The sequence below is a fragment of the Bufo bufo genome, chromosome 4 (genome assembly GCF_905171765.1).
Source record: "Bufo bufo chromosome 4, aBufBuf1.1, whole genome shotgun sequence".
Classification (NCBI taxonomy): Eukaryota; Metazoa; Chordata; class Amphibia; order Anura; family Bufonidae; genus Bufo; species Bufo bufo.
Genome location: NC_053392.1, coordinates 564,505,770 through 564,529,789, shown reverse-complemented (window position 1 = coordinate 564,529,789; position 24,020 = coordinate 564,505,770). Strand labels below are relative to the sequence as shown.

Below are 24,020 nucleotides of genomic sequence, written 5' to 3'. Positions count from 1 at the left end.
GAGAAAGTTACTACAAGCCAGTTACTAATGTATCGTTACTATCCATATTGCTTCCTTCGCTGGCTGGATTCATTTTTCCATCTTATTATACGCTGCTCATTTACATGGTTACGACCACCTTGCAATCCAGCAGCAGAGGCCGTGCTTGCACACTATAGGAAAAAGTGCCGGCCTATCTAGTGGCCAGGACCATGGCAGCGCACTTAGGCTGGTGCTTTTTTTCTATAGTGTGCAAGCACGGCCACCACTGATGGCTTGCAGGGTGCCCGTAACCATGGAAACAACCAGTGTATAATGTGATGAAAAAATATAGCCACTTAGCAAAGGAAGCAATATGGACAATAACAATACATTAGTACGTGCCTTGTACTGACTTTCTCTATATAATAAATGCTATTTGCTGAGGTGACAAAACCCCTTTTTAATGAATTTTTCACCTACTAAAAAAACGCAGCAATTGCCACAAAACCACAACAGTTGCAGTAAAAGTTTTTCAGTGTGTTTTGTTTTATTTCCTTAAGGCAACGTGTAAACCCAGCCTTAGAAGTGAAGGAACTATCCTGATCATGTCCATCTGACAGTTACATACAGATGTAGCAGAGATAACACGCTTGGCGAGCTATGGTCTAATTTTATACATCCAAAGTATATGCAGGGGTATAGTATAATGATTAATTATACTAAAATTTATCCAGGCCACATTTTGCATGTAACCTACCACCTATAAAATGGTGAAATTTGTAGCTGAACACAGCTTGTCTGCATTTTTGGTTACTGAGGAGCACTGCTATTCATTTAGAGTCCATTTTTGGAAACTTATTTCCATATGCCAGCAGTTCATTTGCTTTATTCACCTGATCCAGCGCTTTAATAGTTAACAGAAACAAAGAGAACCACTCCTTAGATAGAGGCTGACCTCCCCCTTTTTAACCTTTTGCAGCAATGCTGGCAGCACTCATACGCCTATTTTGAAAAGACAGCCTCTGGATATGACACTGAGCACGTGCGCGCAACTTCTTTGGTCGACCGTGGCGAGGCCTGTTCTGAGTGAAACCTGTCTTGTTAAACTGCTGTATGGTCTTGGCCAACGTGCTGCAGCTCAGTTTTAGGGTGTTGGCAATCTTCTTATAGCCTAGGACAGGGATGGCCAACCTGAGGCTCTCCAGCTGTTGCAAAACTACAACTCCCAGCATGCCCAGGCTACCTACAGCTATCAGCCTATAGCAGGGCATGGTGGGAGTTGTAGTTTTGCAACAGCTGGAGAGCCTCAGGTTGGCCATCTTTATGTAGAGGAAGAATTTTATATATTATTTTTTTCATATCCTCTGAGTTCTTTGCCATGAGATGCCATGTTGAACTTCCAGTGATCAGTATGTGAGAGCGATAACACCAAATGTAACACACCTGCTCCCCATTCACACCTGAGACCTTGTAACGCTAATGAGTCACATGACACCGGGGAGGGAAAGTGGCTAATTGGGTACAATTTGGCCATTTTCACTTAGGGGTGTACTCACTTATGTTGCCAGTGGTTTAGACATTAATGGCTGTGTGTTGTTATTTTAAGGGCACACCAAATGTACACTGCAATACAAGCTGTACACTGACTACTTTACATTGTATCAAGGTGTAAGATCTTCAATGTTGTCCCATGAAAAGATATAATAAAATACAAGAATTTCAGGGGTGTACTCATTTTTGTGAGATACTGTGTATGTGTGTGTGTGTGTGTATATATATATATATATATATTCCACACAATCCATACAATATCTTACATTTTTGCAAAAATGGACTGTTTGTATTTTGAATGGATCCATCCTTATTATAATATTATACCAGATGCTGGGCCCGCAGCTAGGCTCATTGTTGGATGAGAGATTACTAATATTACTATTGTGTTTTATTTTAACATTTGACTATATTTTATTTGTATATGCATTAGGGCACATTTGATGCATTTTGAAGCATGAATTGTGTATATCAGTGATGGGGGGGGGTTATAGATATTTACCTATCTTTTCCTGATTTATATATTGACAGATATATACTAAATAAAGTATAAATAAATGTATGATATGGTCAATTTATACCTTGAGGACCTTACTATATAGATTGATTTTCTGGTTTTGAACTGGTCTGTAGGCACCGGACAGGTGAGAGTGCTCGGTATGATTTGATTTAATTATCATCATTTTCATCCATATACTGTATATCACTGTGAGCCCTCCATTACTTGTGAGTTGCATTTAATATATTGATGACCTATCCTTAGGATAGGTCATCAGTATCAGATCTGCGGGGGTCACTATCAGATCAGAGGCATCCTCTCTAATCAGCTGTTTGAAGAGGAGTTGGCGCTCCGTGCAGGCGCTGCTTCCTCTTCATTACACTGCCCGTTGTCTCAGAAGTTTCGGCCATGCAGTGTAGTGACTAGCACTCGCTCCATTCACTTGAAAACTGTTGAGGCTTACAACTCGCAAATATGCCCCCCCCCCTTCCGTAATGTTTAATTTAGTCTCTTTAGTCACAGGTATGAACCGTTAGGGCTGGTGACATGGGGGCCTAATACTTGCACTAATGTATTTCTGGATGGGTGGCCTCTTGATTGTCGCTATGCCCTAACACCGATATGAGTAGGATAACCCAACCTGCTGGCAACAACAACAAAACAAAAAAATATTCTCTTTTTTTTTACCCAAAAATTAAATCGGCATTTTCTGAAACAGGCAAGATGCCTTTAAACGATCACTGCTATCTCTGTCCCAAGACCATGCATACTGTGTCTCAGAAAAAGTTCACGTACACGCAGGGTTAAAAACCAACCCCAGTAATCTAATCTGGGTTCTCCTCCACGCGTGCGGTCCAGCAGTAGCGGTAATATTTATGGAGAAAGGTTTATCAACTCAATTACTCAGTTGCTAAACCAACAACCATGCCAGAAAAAGATCTCCTGCACTTGACAACCTGCATGGCGGTGCGCTGAGTCCCAGGTACACAGATGGTGTGGGCTGCCATATGGTGCTTCTGAAAGACATCATCTGATTGAGCATGCCATGTTTTTTTCATCTGGATTCACAATAAAACAGAAAAAAAAACATCTGAATGTAATCTGATACATGCAGCAGCACAGTACGACATGAAATATCTGTGTGTGCCCTATTATGCCTCCATAGAACTTGGAGTTTGTACAGGACCGTATTATGACTTCTACAATGACGTCCTGGTCTCCTTTTTTAGAGATCTTATTGACCACTTATTAGCTACCAGCAGATAATTCACTATGTTACATCGGAGGTGGGGACAACGATGATTCTGCGCCTTACTTTGTTATAAATAAATATGTCTACTTCAGGGGCCCTCAGAAGGTCCTATTTCTCACATGTTGTCTTTTGAACAATTTTGACTGTAGCTTTCCACATGAACGCATGGGTACATACATGGCAGAGATGGCTAGGAAGAGAATTACCACACAAAGTTGCATGGTGATCTTGTCCAGGGTGACCCAACGCTCTTACTTTACACCTTGTATAAAGAAAAGCAAATACAATTTGTCATGACTTGGTATCACACCCCAGAACTCCTCCACAAACTTAGTCCAAGCATCCCAAATCTGTGTTGGTTCTGTGACTCCCCATTGGGCTCCTTATACCATATATTGTGGGAAGGCTCACTGTTCCCTTTTCAGAAAAAGTCAACATTTAGACAAATATTGATCATTCCATACCTTCATTAAAGGAGTATTCCAATAGGTACAAGTTATCCCTTGGCTATCTCTGGAAATCCCATAGAAATGAATGGAGCTGCTGTGAGCAGGGGTTATGGGGCCCTATTTTGCTATATGGCCATTTTTATGCAGTCCTCACCACTTGGGAGTTGCAGGGACCGGCCAGGGCACTTCACTCAGGGGCTGACGTAGTTTTCACTCCAGGCGCAGAGACTGTGGGGGGTGTGCCTAATTTATGATGAGGGCCTGCGCCTAGTCATAAATTAGGCACTTACTCCAGTAGCGCAGGGGTTGTTAAATAGTTTTGTGCAAAGCAAATCTGTCTTAGAAAGCACAGAAAAAAAGAAAAAAAACATACTCTCCTCATCCACTTGCTCGCACAGAGGCAGTCCACTCCTCTCTTGATTGAAAAAGACCTGCTGCTCCCAGCATGATCACGCGGTGACGTCATCACTGATCATGCTTCAAGCGCGCGGTGACGTCCTCACACTCAGCGCAGGTCCTTCGTCAGGTCTTTTTCAATCAAGAGAGGAGCGGACTGCCCCTGTGAACAAGTGGATGAGGGGAGTGATTTATTTATTTTTTTTAAAACCCAAAAGGCCATATTGCACATTTGCACTAGCGTATTACCGTTTTTAACAGTCGTTAGACGGGTTCACTTCTGTCTAAGCGGCCATTAAAAACTTTCCCATTCATTGATAGGCTGAATGGGGTTTTAACATAGTGATTCGTGACATATTAATTTGTAACAAATCGAATTTCTTGTCAACCTTCGGCGAAGCTGCAGAATCAAATTTTTCAAAATGTTACTCCTCTCTACTGTCAAACAGTATAAAAAGTCACTCTGATAATTAAACCCCAATCTCCTCCCTTTTGGTGCATGGCCACAGATTTCCAGATTATTTTTATTTAATTAAAAATGCTGGTGTTCTTAGTTTTCTTAAAACATAATTTTATTAACACTTTTCTGTGTCTTAGCACAGTTTCTACCGGCACTTGTTGGTTGTTCCTTTAGAACATGTCATACAAAAATACGTGGTTTACAACAATTGAGATATCAACAGTCTAGTGGAGCCTCGTATATACATAAATAGATTTACATATTTACAGAGGGATTCCCCTTCGGGAAATAGTTTGTGCAGTTTAAATAAGTATCACAGGTTAAGTTTAAGACCTAAGTGTCTGGATATGCTGGTTTGTCATTTACGCTCAAGTATTGGCAGTCCAAGGTGGTAAGATGCAGGTCGCCCCGGGAGGTCTTTTTTGGTCCGTTACATAAGCTGTCGGTCTTGCAGTTAGAGGTATAGGCAGTGAAATTGTTGACTCTGTAAAGTTCTGCTTGAGTCTTGCAACAACCAAACTTGCTCATGAGTAGAAAGAAATCCCTTCGAAACGCTTTGGTAAAGATTGCATATAGGAACGGATTGGCACAGGAATTCACAGGGTAGAACAAGACCAGCAGTATTTTGGAATTGGTCACCGTAATAAGCGGAACTTTAAAGGCTGCGGAAATGGCAAAGAACGATATTGGCGCCATGCACGTGAAGTCAGTGAAGATGAGCACCGCCATTTTCTTGGCTATTTTGGTATCTTTGTTGGTCGGCGTGAGCTCTGGGTTTTGGACGGCAATGTAGATTTTGATATAACAGGCGCATATGATGATGAAGGCTATGACGTTGAGCACCAATATGATGATTATGTACGCCTGCGAAAGAGGCGTCTCTATGTCCATCGGCAGGCATATGCTGACTTTAATGTAATTGCTTACACCAACAAGAGGCAGGAGCGCAATTAAGAGTGAAAATATCCAGCCTCCTAGCATGATGAGAATTGCATGCCTTAACCGGAGCTTGCGGTCAAGTTGCATTGCATAGGTTATTGTGTGCCACCTCTCAAGGGTTATTACAGTCAGAGTATACACAGAAAGCTCACTGGCAAATACCGTGAAGAAACCAGCTGCACTGCAGCCACTCCCTGTCTGCCAGTCAATTGCATGGTTATAGTACTGACTTTTAGTCTTGGAGTCGACCGACGCTATTAGCAACAGATAAATACCCATGCAAAAATCGGCAAAAGACAGGTTGCACATTAGGAAGCGAGGGACGGTGAGCTTGTAATGACTGGTCAGCAGGACGAAAAGAACCACAGCATTTCCCGCAATAGCAAGTATGCTAATAAACCAGATCAGGATCCGAAGGAAGTCGTAGCCCATGATGTCCTCACAAGGGTTAAAAGCGTCTGGCTCTGGTTTGCATCTGAGGGTCCTCGGTTGACATAAAAATTCATAGTCCATTGCCAGATCTACACTGGAGAAAAAATAAAAACAAATGTCTACTGACCGTTCTAGATAAAACGAGATGTTGTATGTATGTCATATCATTGCTTAAAGGGGTGTTGATGACTTATCCTCTGTATAGGTCGTCAGTGTCTGATCGGTGGGTATCCGACACCCGGTATCCCTGCTGATTAGCTGTTGGAGAAGGCCGTCTCTCAGCAAACCAAGCACAGCACCGGACATTATATAGCGTCTGTGCTTGGTATCGCAGCTCATTCCCATTCACTTCAATGGGGCTGAGAAGTGCCTAGGCCAGGCAAGGCCAACCTAAGGCTCTCCAGCTGTTGTAAAACTACAACTCCCACCATGCCCTGCTGTAGGCTGATAGCTATAGGCAGTCTGGGCATGCTGGGAGTTGTAGTTTTGCAACAGCTGGAGAGCCTCAGGTTGGCCATCCCTGGCCTAGGCTATGTGACCAATGAACGTGACATCACATGACCTGGGAAATAACGGAGAAGGCCATGGCACTACTGAGAGAGCTGGTTCCTTCTCAGCTGTTCGGCGGGAGTCCGGGTTGTTGGACCCCCACTGATCAGATACTTATGACCTATCCAGAGGTCATCAGTATCTGATGACCTCTGGATGGGTCATCAGTATCTATCCAGAGGTCATTAGTGTAACGCTCCTTGAAAAGCCTTTTAATATTTCCATTGTTCTGCTCTGTTAGAGGAGCAGAACAAAGGAAATAACAAGAGTGCCGCATAGAGCACAATAATTCTAACATTTTTGATTCTATACACCACCACAATGGATTTGAAATGAAACGAACAAGATGTGCTTTAACTGCAGACTGTCAGCTTTAATTTGAGGGTATTTACATCCAAATCAGGTGAATGGTGTAGGAATTACAACAGTTTGCATATGTGCCTCCCACTTGTTAAGGAACCAAAAGTAATGGGACATAATAATAATCATAAATCTAATTTTCACTTTTTAATACTTGGTTGCAAATCCTTTGCAGTCAATTACAGCCTGAAGTCTGGAACGCATAGACATCACCAGACGCTGGGTTTCATCCCTGGTGATGCTCTGCCAGGCCTCTACTGCAACTGTCTTCAGTTCCTGCTTGTTGGGGCACTTTGCCTTCAGTTTTGTCTTCAGCAAGTGAAATGCATGCTCAATCGGATTCAGGTCAGGTGATTGACTTGGCCATTGCATAACATTCCACTTCTTTCCCTTAAATAACTCTTTCGTTGCTTTTGCAGTATGCTTTGGGTCATTGTCCATCTGCACTGTGAAGCGCCGTCCAATGAGTTCTGAAGCATTTGGCTGAATATGAGCAGATAATATTGCCCAAAACACTTCAGAATTCATCCTGCTGCTTTTGTCAGCAGTCACATCATCAATAAATACAAGAGAACCAGTTCCATTGGCAGCCATAAATGTCCACGCCATGACACTTCCACCACCATGCTTCACTGATGAGGTGGTATGCTTAGGATCATGAGCAGTTCCTTTCCTTCTCCATACTCTTCTCTTCCCATCACTCTGGTACAAGTTGATCTTGGTCTCATCTGTCCATAGGATGTTGTTCCAGAACTGTGAAGGCTATTTTAGATCTCGTTTGGCAAACTCTAATCTGGCCTTCCTGTTTTTGATGCTCACCAATGGTTTACATCTTGTGGTGAACCCTCTGTATTCACTCTGGTGAAGTCTTCTCCTGATTGATTGTTGACTTTGACACACGTACACCTACCTTCTGGAGAGTGTTCTTGATCTGGCCAACTGTTGTGAAGGGTGTTTTCTTCACCAGGGAAAGAATTCTTCGGTCATCCACCACAGTTGTTTTCTGTGGTCTTTCGGTGTTGCTGAGCTCACCGATGCGTTCCTTCTTTTTAAGGGTGTTCCAAACAGTTGTTTTGGCCACGCCTAATGTTTTTGCTATCTCTCTGATGGGTTTGTTTTGTTTTTTTCAGACTAATTATGGCTTGCTTCACTGATGGTGACAGCTCTTTGGATCTCATCTTGAGAGTTGACAGCAACAGATTCCAAATGCAAATAGCACATTTGAAATTAACTCTGGACCTTTTGTCTGCTCATTGTAATTGGGATAATGAGGGAATAACACACACCTTGCCATGAAACAGCTGAGAAGCCAATTGTCCCATTACTTTTGGTCCCTTAACAAGTGGGAGGCACATATGCCAACTGTAATTCCTACATCGTTCACCTGATTTGGATGTAAATACCCTCAAATTAAAGCTGACAGTCTGCAGTTAAAGCACATCTTGTTCGTTTCATTTCAAATCCATTGTGGTGGTGTATAGAGCCAAAAATGTTAGAATTGTGTCGATGTCCCAATATTTATGGACCTGGATGTACTTTTCTAATATCGTCTGCATATCAATTCATCACAGTTTTGTGGCCATTGACTGTAATCCTTTAGGCAGGGTTTACACGCTCTAACTGCCATGTGTGGGCAAAACTCTGCATACTCCTATTGCCGTAGGTAAGACCTCAGATTTTCCCTAACCTCTGATTGTAACAATAAAGGTTTCCATTCAATGATAAGCAGTGATTTTGGACACAACGAGAAACTGATACACGAAGCATTTTGGAAAATGCTGATTTTTTCCCATATTAAGGTTTCTTTGCTGAAATGGGAAAACGTTTAATTATTCATTATTCGTTCCACTATACAAAATAACGGCAACTTGTACTTACGTTTTGTCATTTGTTTGCTTCCTTCTCAGACTATCACATTGGTTTGTTAAATTTCCAAAGTATGCAAAGGGAGAGCTAAGCCTGAGGGGCAGAGAACAATGAAACATCAAATAAACATGTTTGTTTTTTAACTTTTTTACTTAACTGTCTACATTTTTAATTTGGATTTTTAATAGATTTTAGGGCAAGATATGTAAATAGCAGCATAACAATAGCATGTACAAAGCATTGACATAAGAACAGAACCAGCAGGAATGATGTAAAGAACAAACCTTAGGTGCTGAGAGACAGAATACAGAGCAGTGAGAAATCTACTCTCTATTTTTTTTGCAGTGCGGAGGCATGGACCAAAATAACGAAAAGTGCTCCATAGTGCATCCATGGCCTTCTGCTCCATGCCTCCGCTCCGTATCTTCCGGAATGTGGACCCATTCAAGTGAATGGGTTTGCATCCGTGATAGAGTGCGTGAACGACCAGTGCCTGTATATTACAGACTTGATGTTTGTGGGTTGCAATACGGGCAGGGCGGGCACACACTCGTGTGCATGAGCCGTTAGGAGAAGACAAAGGTATCATGGGGAAAAAAGGCAGTTAAAGGCAACAGAAGGGGGTAAGGTGGGGCAGGAATGTGGAAAAAGGGGGCTAGGAAAATATAGGTTGAAAATCAGATTTACATAGGCATCTGCCTATGGGTGATCCTGAAAGGACTTCTGGTAGAAGTCAGCTTTACATGAAGAAATAGTGGCCCTATTTATATAGTGGGTGCATGTAGACCAGTGATGGCGAACCTTTTAGAGACCAAGTGCCCAAACTGCAACCCACAACCCACTTATTTATCGCAAAGTGCCAACACGGCCATTTAACCTGAATAACAATATAGTATATCTTCCATGTACTTCACCATTTAGCTATAATAGCCTGCCTACATTCAGTGCACTGCCTGTACCGTTCATAGTGCGCCCTAGCAGATGGATGGCAGGAAAATCTAAGGCATATTGGCAATAGTGATGAGCGGCAGGGGCAATATTCGAATTCACGATATTTTGCAAATATTTGGTCAAAATTCATCATATATTCGTGAATTCGAGAATTCACGAATATTTTCTTTATTGCAAAAATCGGCAATGCAATATGCGCGCATTGCGCGCGGGTCACTGTTGCTACATTTTTCAAGCTGCTAGAAGTTTCCTGAAAATGGTTGGCACGGCAGAACAATACAATAGCTTTATATGCAGATAGAGTGCTCCAATATATTTGCGATTGCACAAATCGGCTACTAATGATGCACATATTTTGGCGCAATACGTGCAACTTCACATTTTAGCAGGTCTGACTACATATTACTGATTGGTGCACTAAGTATTGTTGTGAACTTGTGACCTCACAGCACTATGTCTGTAGTATGTATGTATGTATCAGGATATAACCTACACTGACTATCTCCCACTAACTATCTGTATTATATATATATATATATAAGCTAACTAACTAATAGTGTTGATCACGAATATTCGAATTGCAAATTTTTATCGTGAATATCGGCACTTTGAGAATTTGCGAATATTTAGAATATAGTGATATATATTCGTAATTTTGAATATTCAAGATTTTTTTTTTAATCCGTACACATGATCCCTCCCTGCTTCTAGCTTGTGGGCCAATGAGAAGGCTGCAATATATTTGACTTTAGGAATAGTGTTGATTTACGAATTTTCGTAAAGCAAATTTTTATCTCAAATTTTTCAATTGACGATTTCCGCAATCAAGAAAATAATGACTGGAGATAACGAATTTTCGGATTCACGAATATATGGCGAATATTCGCCCAAATATTTGCGAAATATCACGAATTCGAATATTGCCCCTGCCGCTCATCACTACTAACTAACTAATGTAATTAAACAGTAAAGCACAGAGCACAGCAACGACACTGCTGTCTCTCTCAGAACTCCATAAAACTACAGAAAGTGGCTGCTGGGGAGGTTCTTATATAGTAAGGGGGAGGCAACTTTCCTATTGGTTGCTAGGGATGTTGCTAAGCTCAGACAAAGACATTGCAGCCTTCTCATTGGCCCACAAGCAAAAATATTTTTGTTTACGAATATATAGCACTATGTTTTAAATCTTTGCGAATTCTCGAAGTGGCGATATTCGCAATTAAAATTCGTGATTCAAATATTCGCTCCCAACACTAATTGGCACACCATAGACTTTTTCCAGGCTGCAGGTGCCCACAGAGAGGGCTCTGACTGCCACTTCTGGCACCCGTGCCATAGGTTCGTCACCACTGACCTAGACCTTGTCATACATGGTAGAAAATCTGAAGCAATTTGGTGCATTTAATTAAAAAATAGAAAAAAAAGAAACGGTGCCAAGCTTGCAGGGAAGGGGCGTGGTCTATGTCAGGAATTTATCTAGGCAAGCCCTGGCTGGTTAATCTATCAGTAAATCTGGAAGCTGCGCCAAGTCAGGTTCCTGGCTCAGCGTCCACTCCCAGATCTATGTGAGCAACTTATGTCTGCAAATCAGTGATTTGCCTGTGATTTTGTGTATCCTGGCTCCTGTGTTTTTTGGTGCTCACAGCTTATGATTTTGAAAACCTGGTAATCTGACTGTGGCTTGTATTCTGGATTAACCCCTTGTCTGCTGATTTGGCTCCTACTGAATTTCCTGGTATTCTGACTGTGGCTTGATCTGGATTAACCCCTCACCCGCAGTTTTTTCCCATTATCTGTCTATTCTGGTTTTGCCCCCGATGTCAACTACTCTTTGCACCCCCCCCCCCCCATTCGTTCTGTTAGGTCTGCTTCCAACAAACCAATAGTTTGTATACAGTTAGACAAAAGTGTCTATTCCTGCACTACATTTATCTTCCAGGCTGAACCACTTTGCTAAATCTGGTGTAGGTCTAGACCGCACGTCTACAGGCTCCAGTTTACATTAGTCTGTTATTGGCCCAAGCAGGATCAGCCGACAGACTACATGTATAATATTAAGGGGATAGGAGGATTGACTGCTTTGAATTTTCAACGCCAGTTCCTTTTGTTTTCCAGACCGTTGTCTGGCATATTCATCAAGCACCTTCATAACTTATCACAAACCTGACCATAGCTTGTGCCACAAAAGGGGATACATATCCTTGCATATGTAATCTCATTGGCTAACGCAGTGCTGTGCCTACTGTAAAGTTTGGTGTCTCAAATACTATAGGACCATTGGTGGGAGTAGGCCAGGCTGCTTCTTCTGTCTGCTGCAGTTACCTATGTACAGTTGCCACCAGGGGGAGCTCTCTGTATGCAGATTGCGTTCAATATTAGCTGTTTGTATTCATATACGGTGAGCTCCCCCTAGTGATGGCTGTATGCAGCCAGAATTAATATTATTTATCAAGTCAGAAAGCAGATCTTCTCTATGTGGATTCTGAGTTATTTGTTTAGATTTTAGATTTTAGTATAGAGACTTCAGCCCATTCAACATTTTTCTATCAGGCCCCATAACACGGTGATGGTAGAAAAGGGTTAAATGTGAATATAGCTTAACACTGTTTAGGTATAACAATAACATCTTAAAAATTGCTTAGAGCTATGTAATATTGTGCTGTTCTTTTCTGCGGTCTTCATTGACTGACAAGCAGGTCACGGAAAATGAAAGTACATTATAGAAATATGAAGAAAACATAATGCTTTCCAGAAGTCTTAAAAAAATATATATATTGACAATGATGTTGTCTCTTTCTTTAACCATTTCATTACCGAGCCACTTTTCACCTTAAATCCCAGGCGAATTTAAGGTGTCACTTTATGTGGGAATAACTTTGTAAGCTTTTACTTGTCCAGGCCATTCTGAGATTGTTTTCTCGTGACACATTAAACTTCATGACAGTGGTAAATTAGAGTTAATATATTTCACATTTATTTATAAAAAAAATTACCAAAAATTGGAAAAAATTCACAATTTTCTAAATTTGAATCTCTACTTTTAAGACAGATGGTAATTAGTGTTGATCGAGCACCAAAGTGCTCGGGGGCTCAGGCCGAAAACATCGGGATGCTCGGGTGCTCTACTGAGCCCCCTGAGTATAATGGAAGTCATTGGGAGAACCCGAGCATTAAACCAGGCACCCCCTGCTCTGAAGAGGGAAGGGTGCCTGGTTCATAGGAAAAGGTCAGAAATTGATAGAAACACCACCGAAATGGTTCGGGAACAGCATGGGGAGGATGTCTGGATGCATCTTGGACTCCCAGGTCGCTGCTGGCAACGATGTTGTCCGAGTAGTACGCCACTTTTACAGACTGACAATAATACGCACAAAACCAAAGATAAAATCAATTTTAGAGGAAAATTTTTTAGGAAACATTCTTTCCTGTATATTTACTTGTATATAAAGTGCAAGTGCTGCCAAAAATTACAAGGAAGAGGCACTCCGATACAACCTGTATATCACGTAAAGGAGGGCCTCATTCACATTGTGGTACAATTGTTCATGTAGTGGGACTACTACACTCATAAAGCCTATGCACTAAGTGAAAGGGCTGCCAAAAATGACAAGGAACCGGCCCTCCAATACACCCTTTATTACACATAAAGGAGGGCATCATACACAGCATTCAAAAATTATTATTGATGGCCTGCTGGTGACCCTCAGAAACATTTGGAGCAGGGGCCTGCTGATCTGACCATCTAAAACATTATGGGCGAGGGCCTGCTGCCACTTTGGTGACTCTAGATAACCTGGGGCCGCTCGCACGTCCCCGTGACTGCGACGATCCATTTGGATGTCTGCCCTATAAACTTTTGATGTTCTTTTCAGTGCAAACCACTGTGAATCAGTGTTCGATTCCGGAGAGGGAGCCTGAGAAACGGCTACGGCTACCACATCCAAGCAAGGCAGCATGCGTGTAAATTACCTATTAGGTATAATTTGGTGAGGGCCTGCAGGTGAGCTTATCTTGTAAAAGATTTTATGTGCGGGCCTGCAGGTGAGCTGACCCTGTAAAAGATTTTAGGTGCAGGCCTGCAGGTGAGCTGACCCTCTAAAAAATTATATAGGAGGGTCTGCAGCTGAGCTGACCCTGTAAAACATTATATGCGAAGGGCATATATGCGAGTGCATTATATGTGACGAATAAGCATGTTGATATGATGGTAGAGGAGAAGGAGGATGAGAAAAGAAAGATTCAACCATATACCCTTGTTTGTGGTGGAAGGGGTGCATGGGAATACAGTGTATTCAGTACATTATAAACAACACATTTAAAGTGCCTTTATGTTCAGCCGCTTTCCTCTGGTGGAGTCGAGAAGTCATGGTCAATCCAGGCCTTGTTTATTTTTATAAGAGTGAACCTGTCAGCATTTTCAGTTGACAGGCGAATACGCTTATCTGTTATAATACCACCAGCAGCACTAAATACCCGCTCAGACAAAACGCTGGTATTAGGGCAGGCCAGCACCTCCAAGGCGTAGAGTGCCAGTTCGGTCTACGTGTCCAGCTTGGACACCCAGTTGTTGTAAGGCACTGAGGGATCATTTATAACGCTGACACGGTCTGCTATGTACTCCTTCACCATCTTCCAAAATTTTTCCCTCCTTGTGACACTAGGGCGCTCATCAGGGTGAGGGTGCTGGCGGGGTGTCATGAAACTGTCCAAGGCTTTGGAGAGTGTTGCTCTGCCTCTGTTGGAACTGCTATGTGTTCCCCTTGTCTCCCCTCCTCGGTTGGCCAATGAACTACAGACTCTGCCGCCAGCGTTGTCAGATGGAAATTTTTGGAGCTATTTTTTAACAAGGATCTTCTGTTATTTCACCGTTTTGCTTGTCCTCTCCACCAGAGGAATGAGAGATGAGAAGTTCTCTTTGTAGCGGGGGTTGAGAAGGGTGAACAACCAGTAATCCGTGTTGTTTAAAATGCGTACAACGCGCGGGTCGCAGGAAAGGCAGTCTAACATGAAGTCAGCCATGTGTGCCAGAGTACCAACAGGCAAGACTTCGCTGTTGTCATCAGAAGGATGACTATCCATCTCCTCATCCTCTTCCTCCTCTTCTGCAGAACAGGTGGAATTAAACTTCCATGGGTACTACCCTCTGTAGCAGAGGCAATCGTCTCCTGTTCCTCCTCCTCCTCATCCAATTCGCGCTGAGAAGACGAACTGAAAGTGGTCTGGCTATCACCCTGTGTAATGTCTTCCCCCATTTCCACCTCTTCCATATGCAAAGCGTCCGCCTTAAGTGTGAGCAGCGAGCGTTTGAGTAGACACAGAAGTGGAATTGTTATGCTGATAGTGTTATCACCGCTCACCATCTGTGTCGATTCCTCAAAGTTGCGTAAAACCTCATAGAGGTCAGACATCAATGCCCACTCGTCGCTTGTGAAGAGCGGAAGCTGACTGGAAAGGCGACGACGATGTTGCAGCTGGTATTCCACTACTGCCCTCTGCTGCTCACAAAGCCTGGCCAACATGTGGAACGTGGAGTTCCAGCACGTGCTCACATCGCACAAGAGCCAGTGAGCTGCCAATTGCAAGCACTGCTGCAGCGTTGCCAGACCGACAGAAGTGGTCGATGACTTGCGAAAATGTGCACACACGCGGCGCACCTTCACCAGTAGCTCAGGCAAATTGGGGTAGGTTTTGAGAAACCACTGAACCACTAGGTTGAACATTGGGCTATTCATGGTATGTGTGTGAGCTTGCCGAGCTCCAAAGCCGCCACCAAGTTACGGCCATAATCAGACACAACCATGCCTGACTGTAGGATGAGTGGCGAGAGCCACAGCTCAGTCTGGTCCCTGTGAGGGATAGGAGTTCTTTTCCCTGTCTTATGTCAGCCATCTTAAAAGGTTGAGGACAAGAGATTTTTTTTTGTCTCATGTCAGCCTCTTAAAAGGTTGAAATGCTTGTGATTATTTTAAAATAATTGTTACATATTTCACATACTTCCTCTTCTGTCTTTTTCATTTTTAAATGTCATTGCAGTTTTAGCTGTTTGCACCTGATATCGTTTCCTCTTATCATTTTCTGAGAAACTAGGTTCATAATTTGTGGTCAAGCTGATATCTGAAATATTCTGGTTGTTTCATATTTTTCTGTTTCTATAAGCACATATATGTACAAATATGGTCATGACCTTCATGAGATGTGTGTGGGTGGCTTTTCCACCCCCTCCTCGCCAAGACAGTATAATATTATATGCATTTTGCTTTGAATAAACAGAGACTTGTTTGATCACTCAAGTGTCAGTCAAATCAATGCTCAGATGGGTACTCATCATTATTATGGGCACATATAATTTGGAACTCAGCATAAATTAGAGTAAGGGGACTTTGCCCCCACAGTCCCTTATCCCCTGCTACAGCTCTGTGGCGGTGTGCTGTTTGTCACCTAAGCAGATCAGTTTAAGCACAGCCTGTTGCCGCTTTCCCACTGCAGTGCTACACTGCTTCCAGCTACCGACTGATGACTGACTAGTGCTGCACACATTTCTTCCAATAAAATGTTGCTTTAGCCCCAATTATTTAATTTTCACAAGGGGTAACAGGAGAAAAAGCACCCCATAATTTGTTAACCATTTTCTCCTGACTATGGCAACACCCCATATGTAGTGGCAAACTGCCATTTTGCAGTGCAGATTTTGATAGATTAGTATCCAGGTGCCACAGTTTTTTTTATTATTTTGAGTGATTGTGTTATGTGGGGGTTTATTTGCAGGATGAGGTGACGTTTTCACCTCATCCTGCAAATAAACCCCCACATAACACAATCACTCAAAATAATAAAAAAAAACTGTGGTACCATTTTGGGGTATATATGACTTTTTGATCACTTGATTATTATGTATTTTGTAAGGTGAGGTGACAAAAAAAGACTGTTCTGGCACAGTTTTTATTTATTTATTTTTACAGCATTCACCTGACAGGATAGATCATGTAATATTTGTATAGAGCAGGTTGTTACGGACGCGACGATACATAATATGTCTATCATTTTTATTTTTGTTTTACCCAGTGAAAACCTTTTTGAATAGCATACAATCTTGTTTTTGTGTTGCCATGTTCGGAGAGCCATATTTATTTTATTTTTTGGGCTATTGTCTTAGGTAGGGGCTCTTTTTTTGCGAGATGAGAAGACTTTTATTGGTACCATTTTGGGCTACGTATGCCTTTTTGATTGCTTGGTATTACACTTTTTGTGAGGCAAAGTGACCAGAAAATGGCTGTTTTGGCACTGTTTTCATTTTTATTTTTTTACAGCATTCACCTGGCGGCGATACCTAATATGTCTACTTCTCTTTTTTCCCTATTTTTTACAAAAGAAATGTAACTTCGTTTTGAGAAAAGGACACTTTTTTAAAAAAAATTATTGAAACTTAAAATTTTTTATTATGTAAAACTTTTTAATTTTACTTTAATTTTTGTACCACTCTGGGACTTCAACTTTTGGGGGCCTGATCCCCTGTACAATGCATTGCACTACATCTACGGTATATTGTAATGCATTTGCTGTAAGTGTATTACTCAGTGTAATACACTTCAGCCGGCCTGCCTGTGAGATCCAGGGGACTGGATCTCATAGGCTTACAGGGAAGGCAGTCTTGATGCCTAAGGAAGGCATCGGGCTGCCTTCCCAGCCATCGGGCCCCCATCACCGCAGCGAGGAGACCCGATGGACATTGGGACCCGACAGGGATACCGCACATGCCGCGGTCAGCGCTTACCGCGACATTGCGAGGGTTAATGCGCCAGCATCTGTGTTTTCACCGATGCCGGCGCATACAGCAGGGGTCCGGCTATCAGTGACTGTCGGACCCCTGCCGCTGATTGGGAGGGCGCAGCTTGGGGCCTAAAGCTGATTGGTTTGAAAGTACAGATGAATTGTAGATGCGTAAAAAACAGAACTTTTTTGTACAATTTGTTCTATTTCTATGTATTATATCCATTTTCATCCATATTTCTTTTTTTATGGATTTTTTATTTTTTTTCGCAGATACAATGTTGCTGAAGCATGGATGCCAAAAAATGGAACAGATACACACATGTGTACTAGGCAGATGTGAAACATGGGTTTCTAAATTCAGCCCATTGACTTCTGTGGGCTAAAAGCTGTAGAAGTGGTTCCACCAGAGCATACTGTGTATTGAGAAACATTGCAGATGCCTAAAAATGGCAGAAAAAAACAGAAATGTGAATTAAACCATTCAAATGTGTTAGCAAGGTTTTTTCAACAATTGCGAATTGGGATTTGTAATACACAAGTGTGAATAAGCCCTAGCAGGGGGAGCGGTGGGATACTTAAACCAGAGCTAAGAGGTCTCTTTCACATGTCCGTGAATCGTGGACATGTGCTGTCCCTGGTTGTATTTAACTTGCACCATCACTACAAAGTAGACGGTGTGCAGGTGAACATTGAAGAGAGCGCAGCACTCACACAAGCATTGCTAATCAGTGGGGATGCAGGGAGTCAGAACTCCGCAAAGCTGATATTGACGACCTATCCTGAGGACCCTACGTATAGACATACCATCCTACCTGAAGGATACTACATCAACGGTAAAACTGTTTGAAAATGTACCCCATCAACCAGGTTGGATTATGGCTACGATGGACATAAGCTCACCGTATACATGTATTGACCATCAACAAGGTATAGAAGCCGTTTCTAAAATGATAAGACAGAAACATGATATGAAAGCAGAACAGCTGCAATTCATTTTGGAATTTATTAATTTTGTGTTGTCACAATTATTTCTATTACAATACAACATTTTATCTCCAGACAACTGGGACCGCCATGGCCACCAGGTTTATCTATTTATGGCAGCTTTGAAGCAGGAGGTGGTCATGCCAAAACTGGGGTCAGGCCTGGTACTCTGGCGTCGTTATATAGATGACATTGTCCTGGTCTCGGATAAATCTCATCAAGAACTCATTGACTATTAACAATAATTCACAAAATCTTAAATTCACACCTACCATTAGTGCACACACTGTAGAATTTTTGGACCTTAAGATTGAGATTAAAACTCAAACCATTATACAGTATGTAGTACCGTCCAAAAATCAGTAGCTAAAAATAGCTTTATTTTGAACACCAATTCTTAAACGGAATTGCACGGAACAGGACCAGTTTGAAATTGAAGCACAGTTAATGAAAGGCCAATTTCTAGATAAAAAAATATCCAAAATATATCTTAGAAGAGTCCTTGAAAAAGGTAAGAAACTTAGGGTACTTTCACACTAGCGTTTTTCTTTTCCGGCGCTGAGTTCCGTCCTAGGGGCTCAAATCCGGAAAAGAACTGATCAGTTTTATCCCCTCGCATTCTGAATGGAGAGTAATCCGTTCAGGATGCATCAGGATGTCTTCAGTTCAGTCTTTTTGACTGATCAGGCTTTTCAGAAAACCGTAGCATGTTGTATTTTTACCTCCGGCCAAAAATCCTGAACACTTTGACTGAACGCCGGATCCGGTCTTTTTCCCATTGACTTGCATTAACGCCGGATCCGGCACCGTGTGTTCCGTCAAACCGGATCCAGCTTTTGCATGTTAAACCCGAAAAATGTGAAAAAAAAAGGTCCATAAATGGCGGATCCATTTTTTCCAATGCATTTTTTAATTGCGATCAAAATCCTGATCAGGATTCAAATGTAATCCGTTTTCACATGTTTTTCCCGGATCCGGCGGGCAGTTCCGGTGTCGGAAATGAACGCCGGATTTAAACAACGCTAGTGTGAAAGTAGCCTTAGATAGAGCTACGTTTTTTTCAGGACAAAATACCAACAGATGAAAAAGAGGATGAAATGTCCAAACTAGTCTTGCCATTTAACACAGACTATAAAAAAGGGTCAGCTATGTATCATTCATAAATACTGGCACTTACTACAGGAGGATAAACTCCTAGGGATCAATCTCCCAAAGAAACCACCCATTGTGTATACTAGAGCTCCGAGCCTGGGTCTACAGGTGGCACCCACAATTAGACAAACAAAAGAAAGGTCCTTGATAACCCCATGGAAAACATTAAAAGGCTTTTATAGATGTGGATTATGCCGTAACTGTAGACTAAGTTTGATAGGAAAACCTCTACAGTAATCTCAACTGTCAATGGATTCAAATGGGAAATCAAAGAAACTCTGTCCTGTAATAGTGAGGCAGTAATCTATGGATCCTTGGCACCTTCAGGTCTTAACGCAGAATTAGAAAATTTTGGGTTTCTATGAATGTGTGTATGATAGGGTCGCACAACGTGTCGAGGCCAGGCTGTTAACCAGCGCCCTGAGACTTTCTGCGCCCTCTCATTAACCCCTTTTCATCAGAAGTAAAAAAAAAATTGTACGTTTTTTCTGTCATTATTATCTTAATATTGTGCTCCTTGTTTCCATATGTATTGCTATAGGAGTGTTATAATCTTTCTATGACATGATTTATATTTGGTATTAATGCTGTTAGATCTCTTTAAAAAAAAAATGCAGGGTCTATATTATCGTTAATATGCACACATGATTTCACAGTCCAGATAGCAATATAGCTCTATATAAGAGCGATCGGTCCCATATTTTCACTGCCACTGAGGAAGAAACTGTATGTTTCGAAACGCGTCTGGTGAATGGTGAGCTAGCAGTATTCATCTATATGGTGCAAAGTGCAATTTCATCGCATTGAAAAATAATTAATATTGCCTTCATACTATCCCACTCACAGAAGCGGTATGAGTTGGCGTTTACGTGTTTCTACTGTGCAGACGCAAGTAAGTGTGCCGGCACACAGGAGAACAGCAAGACCGTACGCAACTGCGGGAACAGAGGTGAGCGCAAGCGACACTGTTATAACCTCTGTATTTTGAAGACAAATTATATGGGAAAACGAAACAGTGGGAGCTGCTGAGAGCCGATGTCTTCAGAGAACGTATATAGCATATGTTAATTGGACATTTATCGCAATATTGGCTACTAACAACGGCATCTAGGTTAAGGAAAGTACGGAGGTGGATTACAATCACCGAACATTGCTGATCCTACCACAATATTACTAATAACATCTAGTCACTAATAGTATAAGAAGTGACTAATGAATGTGTGATTACACTCCTGGATTATCAATTGAATATGTACCATTAGTGAATTGGAAATATACCGCATTTTTACAGCAATTTTGAGAAAGTAACTTTTTTATTATTTTTTATCTTTGTTTGTGTGAGCTCTGCAAGCACATATAATTGGGACTGTGACAGTGAATGATTTATTCATTTGTTTGTTTTATATATTTTTAATTTAGACATATATTTATAGTTAAATGGTGTATTTTTATGTATTGTGAGCCAACCATTTGTATGTTATGTTATATTAAAGCTAGGTGGTTATAGCAGGCTGAGCACCAGTGAACTCTCTAGGGAGCATCCTATCTGTATTTATTGAGAGCAATTTATCCTGAGGACCAGACAACCCCTTACATGTAAGACATTCTGTTTAAGGACTTGTATGCACAAGGACTTGTATGGAGCGGACTGAGCAGTGAAATCACGGGGCTCCGATAGGTACCATGACAGCCTGGGCCTTCTGAATGTTTCCAAGCCTGTCATGGTAAGCTGCCTGTAAGGCCGTGCAAGAGGCACAGCTCAGCAGGCAATGAAAATCTCCTAGAACAGAGATGCTCAACCTGCGGACGTCCCGCTGTTGCAAAACTACAACTCCCAGCATGCCCTAATAGCTGTAGGCTGTCCAGGCATGCTGGGAGTTGTAATTTTGCAACAGCTGAATGACTTTAGGTTGAGCATCCCTGTCCTAAAACATAATAGTTTTTTTAGTGCACAATGAACGTTGTAATATCAAAACCCAAAAAATCTTAGCAGATTCCCCCCCCCCCTGTTTTCCAGTACAACACATGGTAAATTAAATGGTGCCATAAAAAAATACATCTTGTCCTGCAAAAAACAAGCCCTCATATGGTTATGTGAACAGAAAATTTTAAAAGCAAAAGAGAGTTAGACAAGCACCTCCAAACTATGTATAAAGGGAGTTCAGGTGCACACTACCATAGCTGCAATGCAAAAGCAAACCAGGACTACAAGTAGCAGCACGCTGCTTCATGTACAAAGACACATGCAAACATTGAAAGCATGAATAAATGTAAACTGCATTATTGCTATACTTACTATATGAAAATTAGAAGCTCTTTGCGCATGTTATCACACATATCAAGAATATTTCGGGCCCATCTACCAGTGACAAGGTGGCTTCTATCAGATAGGACCTACACTAATAGACTTGCCTCTCTTGGGCTTTTGGCTTTCAAAATTCAGGGCCATGTAGAATCCAGCTATTGGATACTCTGATTAAAAGTACCAGGTAGATGGGTGGGAATGCACGATCTAAATAGGGGAAGCCACTCTCCCAAATGTACAATGCAAAAGAGAGTTATTACAGCACCTCCAAATTATGTATAAATGGAGTTCACGTGCTCGCTACCATGGCATTTGCATTGTATATTTGGGGGAGCAGGTGGATCTCTGCCGGTCCCCATTATAGCCTTATATTGATATAATTTTATATAGGTCATCAATATCAGATTGGCGGGGGACTGACTGCTGGAACCCCCGCCGATCAACTGAATATGAAGTGAGTTGTAATTGCAGCGCTCGTACGAACGTTGCATTCTCTTCAAACTGTTGATCGATGGGGGTGTCGGCAGTCAGCCCCCTTCCGATCTGATATTGATGACCTATCCTGAGAATACAAGAAAAAGTATGTGAACTCTTTTTAATGATAAGGATTTCTGCACAAATTGGTCATAAAATGTGATCTGATCTTCATCGAAGTCACAACAATAGACAATCACAGTCGGCTTAAACTAATAACACACAAAGAATTAAATGTTACCATGTTTTTATTGAATACACCATGTAAACATTCACAGTGCAGGTGGAAAAATGATGTGAACCCCTAGACTAATGACATCTCCAAGAGCTAATTGGAGTGAGGTGTCAGCCAACTGGAGTCCATTCAATGAGATGAGATTGAAGGCATTGGTTACAGCTGCCCTATAAAAAACACACACCAGTTCTAGGTTTGCTTTTCACAAGAAGCATTGCCTGATGTGAATGATGTCTCGCACAAAAGAGCTCTCAGAAGACCTACGATTAAGAATTGTTGACTTGCATAAAGCTGGAAAGGGTTATAAAAGTATCTCCAAAAGCCTTGCTGTTTATCAGTCCACGGTAAGACAAATTGTATATAAATGGAGAAAGTTCAGCACTGCTGCTACTCTCCCTAGGAGTGGCCGTCCTGTAAAGATGACTGCAAGAGCACAGCGCAGACTGCTCAATGAGGTGAAGAAGAATCCTAGAGCGTCAGCTAAAGACTTACAAAAGTTTCTGGCATATGCTTACATCCCTGTTAGTGAATCTACGACACGTAAATCACTAAACAAGAATGGATTTCATGGGAGGATACCACAGAGGAAGCCACTGCTGTCCAAAAAAACATTGCTGCACATTTACAGTTTGCACAAGAGCACCTGAATGTTCCACAGCAGTACTGGCAAAATACTCTGTGGACAGATGAAACCAAAGTTGAGTTGTTTGGAAGAAACACACAACACTATGTGTGGAGAAAAAGAGGCACAGCACACCAACATCAAAACTTCATCCCAACTGTGAAGTATGGTGGTGGGGGCATCATGGTTTGGGGCTGCTTTGCTGCGTCAGGGCCTGGACGGATTGCTATCATCGAAGGAAAAATGAATTCCCAAGTTTATCAAGACATTTTGCAGGAGAACTTAAGGCCATCTGTCCACCAGCTGAAGCTCAACAGAAGATGGGTGTTGCAACAGGACAACGACCCAAAGCATAGGGCTTAAACCAGGCATCCTCAAACTGCGGCCCTCCAGCTGTTGTAAAACTACAACTCCCGCAATGCCCTGCTGTAGGCTGATACCTGTAGGCTGTTCAGGCATGCTGGGAGTTGAAGTTTTGCAACAGCTGGAGGGCCGCAGTTTGAGGTTGCCTGGCTTAAACAGAAGAAAATACGCCTTCTGGAGTGGCCCAGTCAGAGTCCTGACCTCAACCCGATTGAGATGCTGTGGCATGACCTCAAGAAAGCGATTCACACCAGACATCCCAAGAATATTGCTAAACTGAAACAGTTCTGTAAAGAGGAATGGTCAAGAATTACTCCTGACCGTTGTGCACATCTGATTTGCAACTACAGGAAACGTTTGGTTGAAGTTATTGCTGCCAAAGGAGGTTCAACCAGTTATGAAATCCAAGGGTTCACATACTTTTTCGACCTGCACTGTGAATGTTTACAT

At 42.0% G+C, this 24,020-nt stretch overlaps 1 protein-coding gene across 1 annotated transcript in view; it reads right to left on the bottom strand.

Annotated features, from left to right (window-relative positions):
- Nucleotides 1–4,699: 4,699 nt before the first annotated feature.
- Nucleotides 4,700–24,020, bottom strand: part of LHCGR (luteinizing hormone/choriogonadotropin receptor) — a 345,065-nt gene continuing 325,744 nt past the window's right edge. The window contains exons 10-11 of the mRNA XM_040430298.1: nucleotides 8,727–8,807; nucleotides 4,700–6,033 (exon numbers count right to left, since the gene is read on the bottom strand). Coding sequence (XP_040286232.1) covers nucleotides 4,902–6,033; nucleotides 8,727–8,807 — 1,213 coding nt within the window. The 3' untranslated portion in view covers nucleotides 4,700–4,901. The remainder of the gene's footprint in view (nucleotides 6,034–8,726; nucleotides 8,808–24,020) is intronic.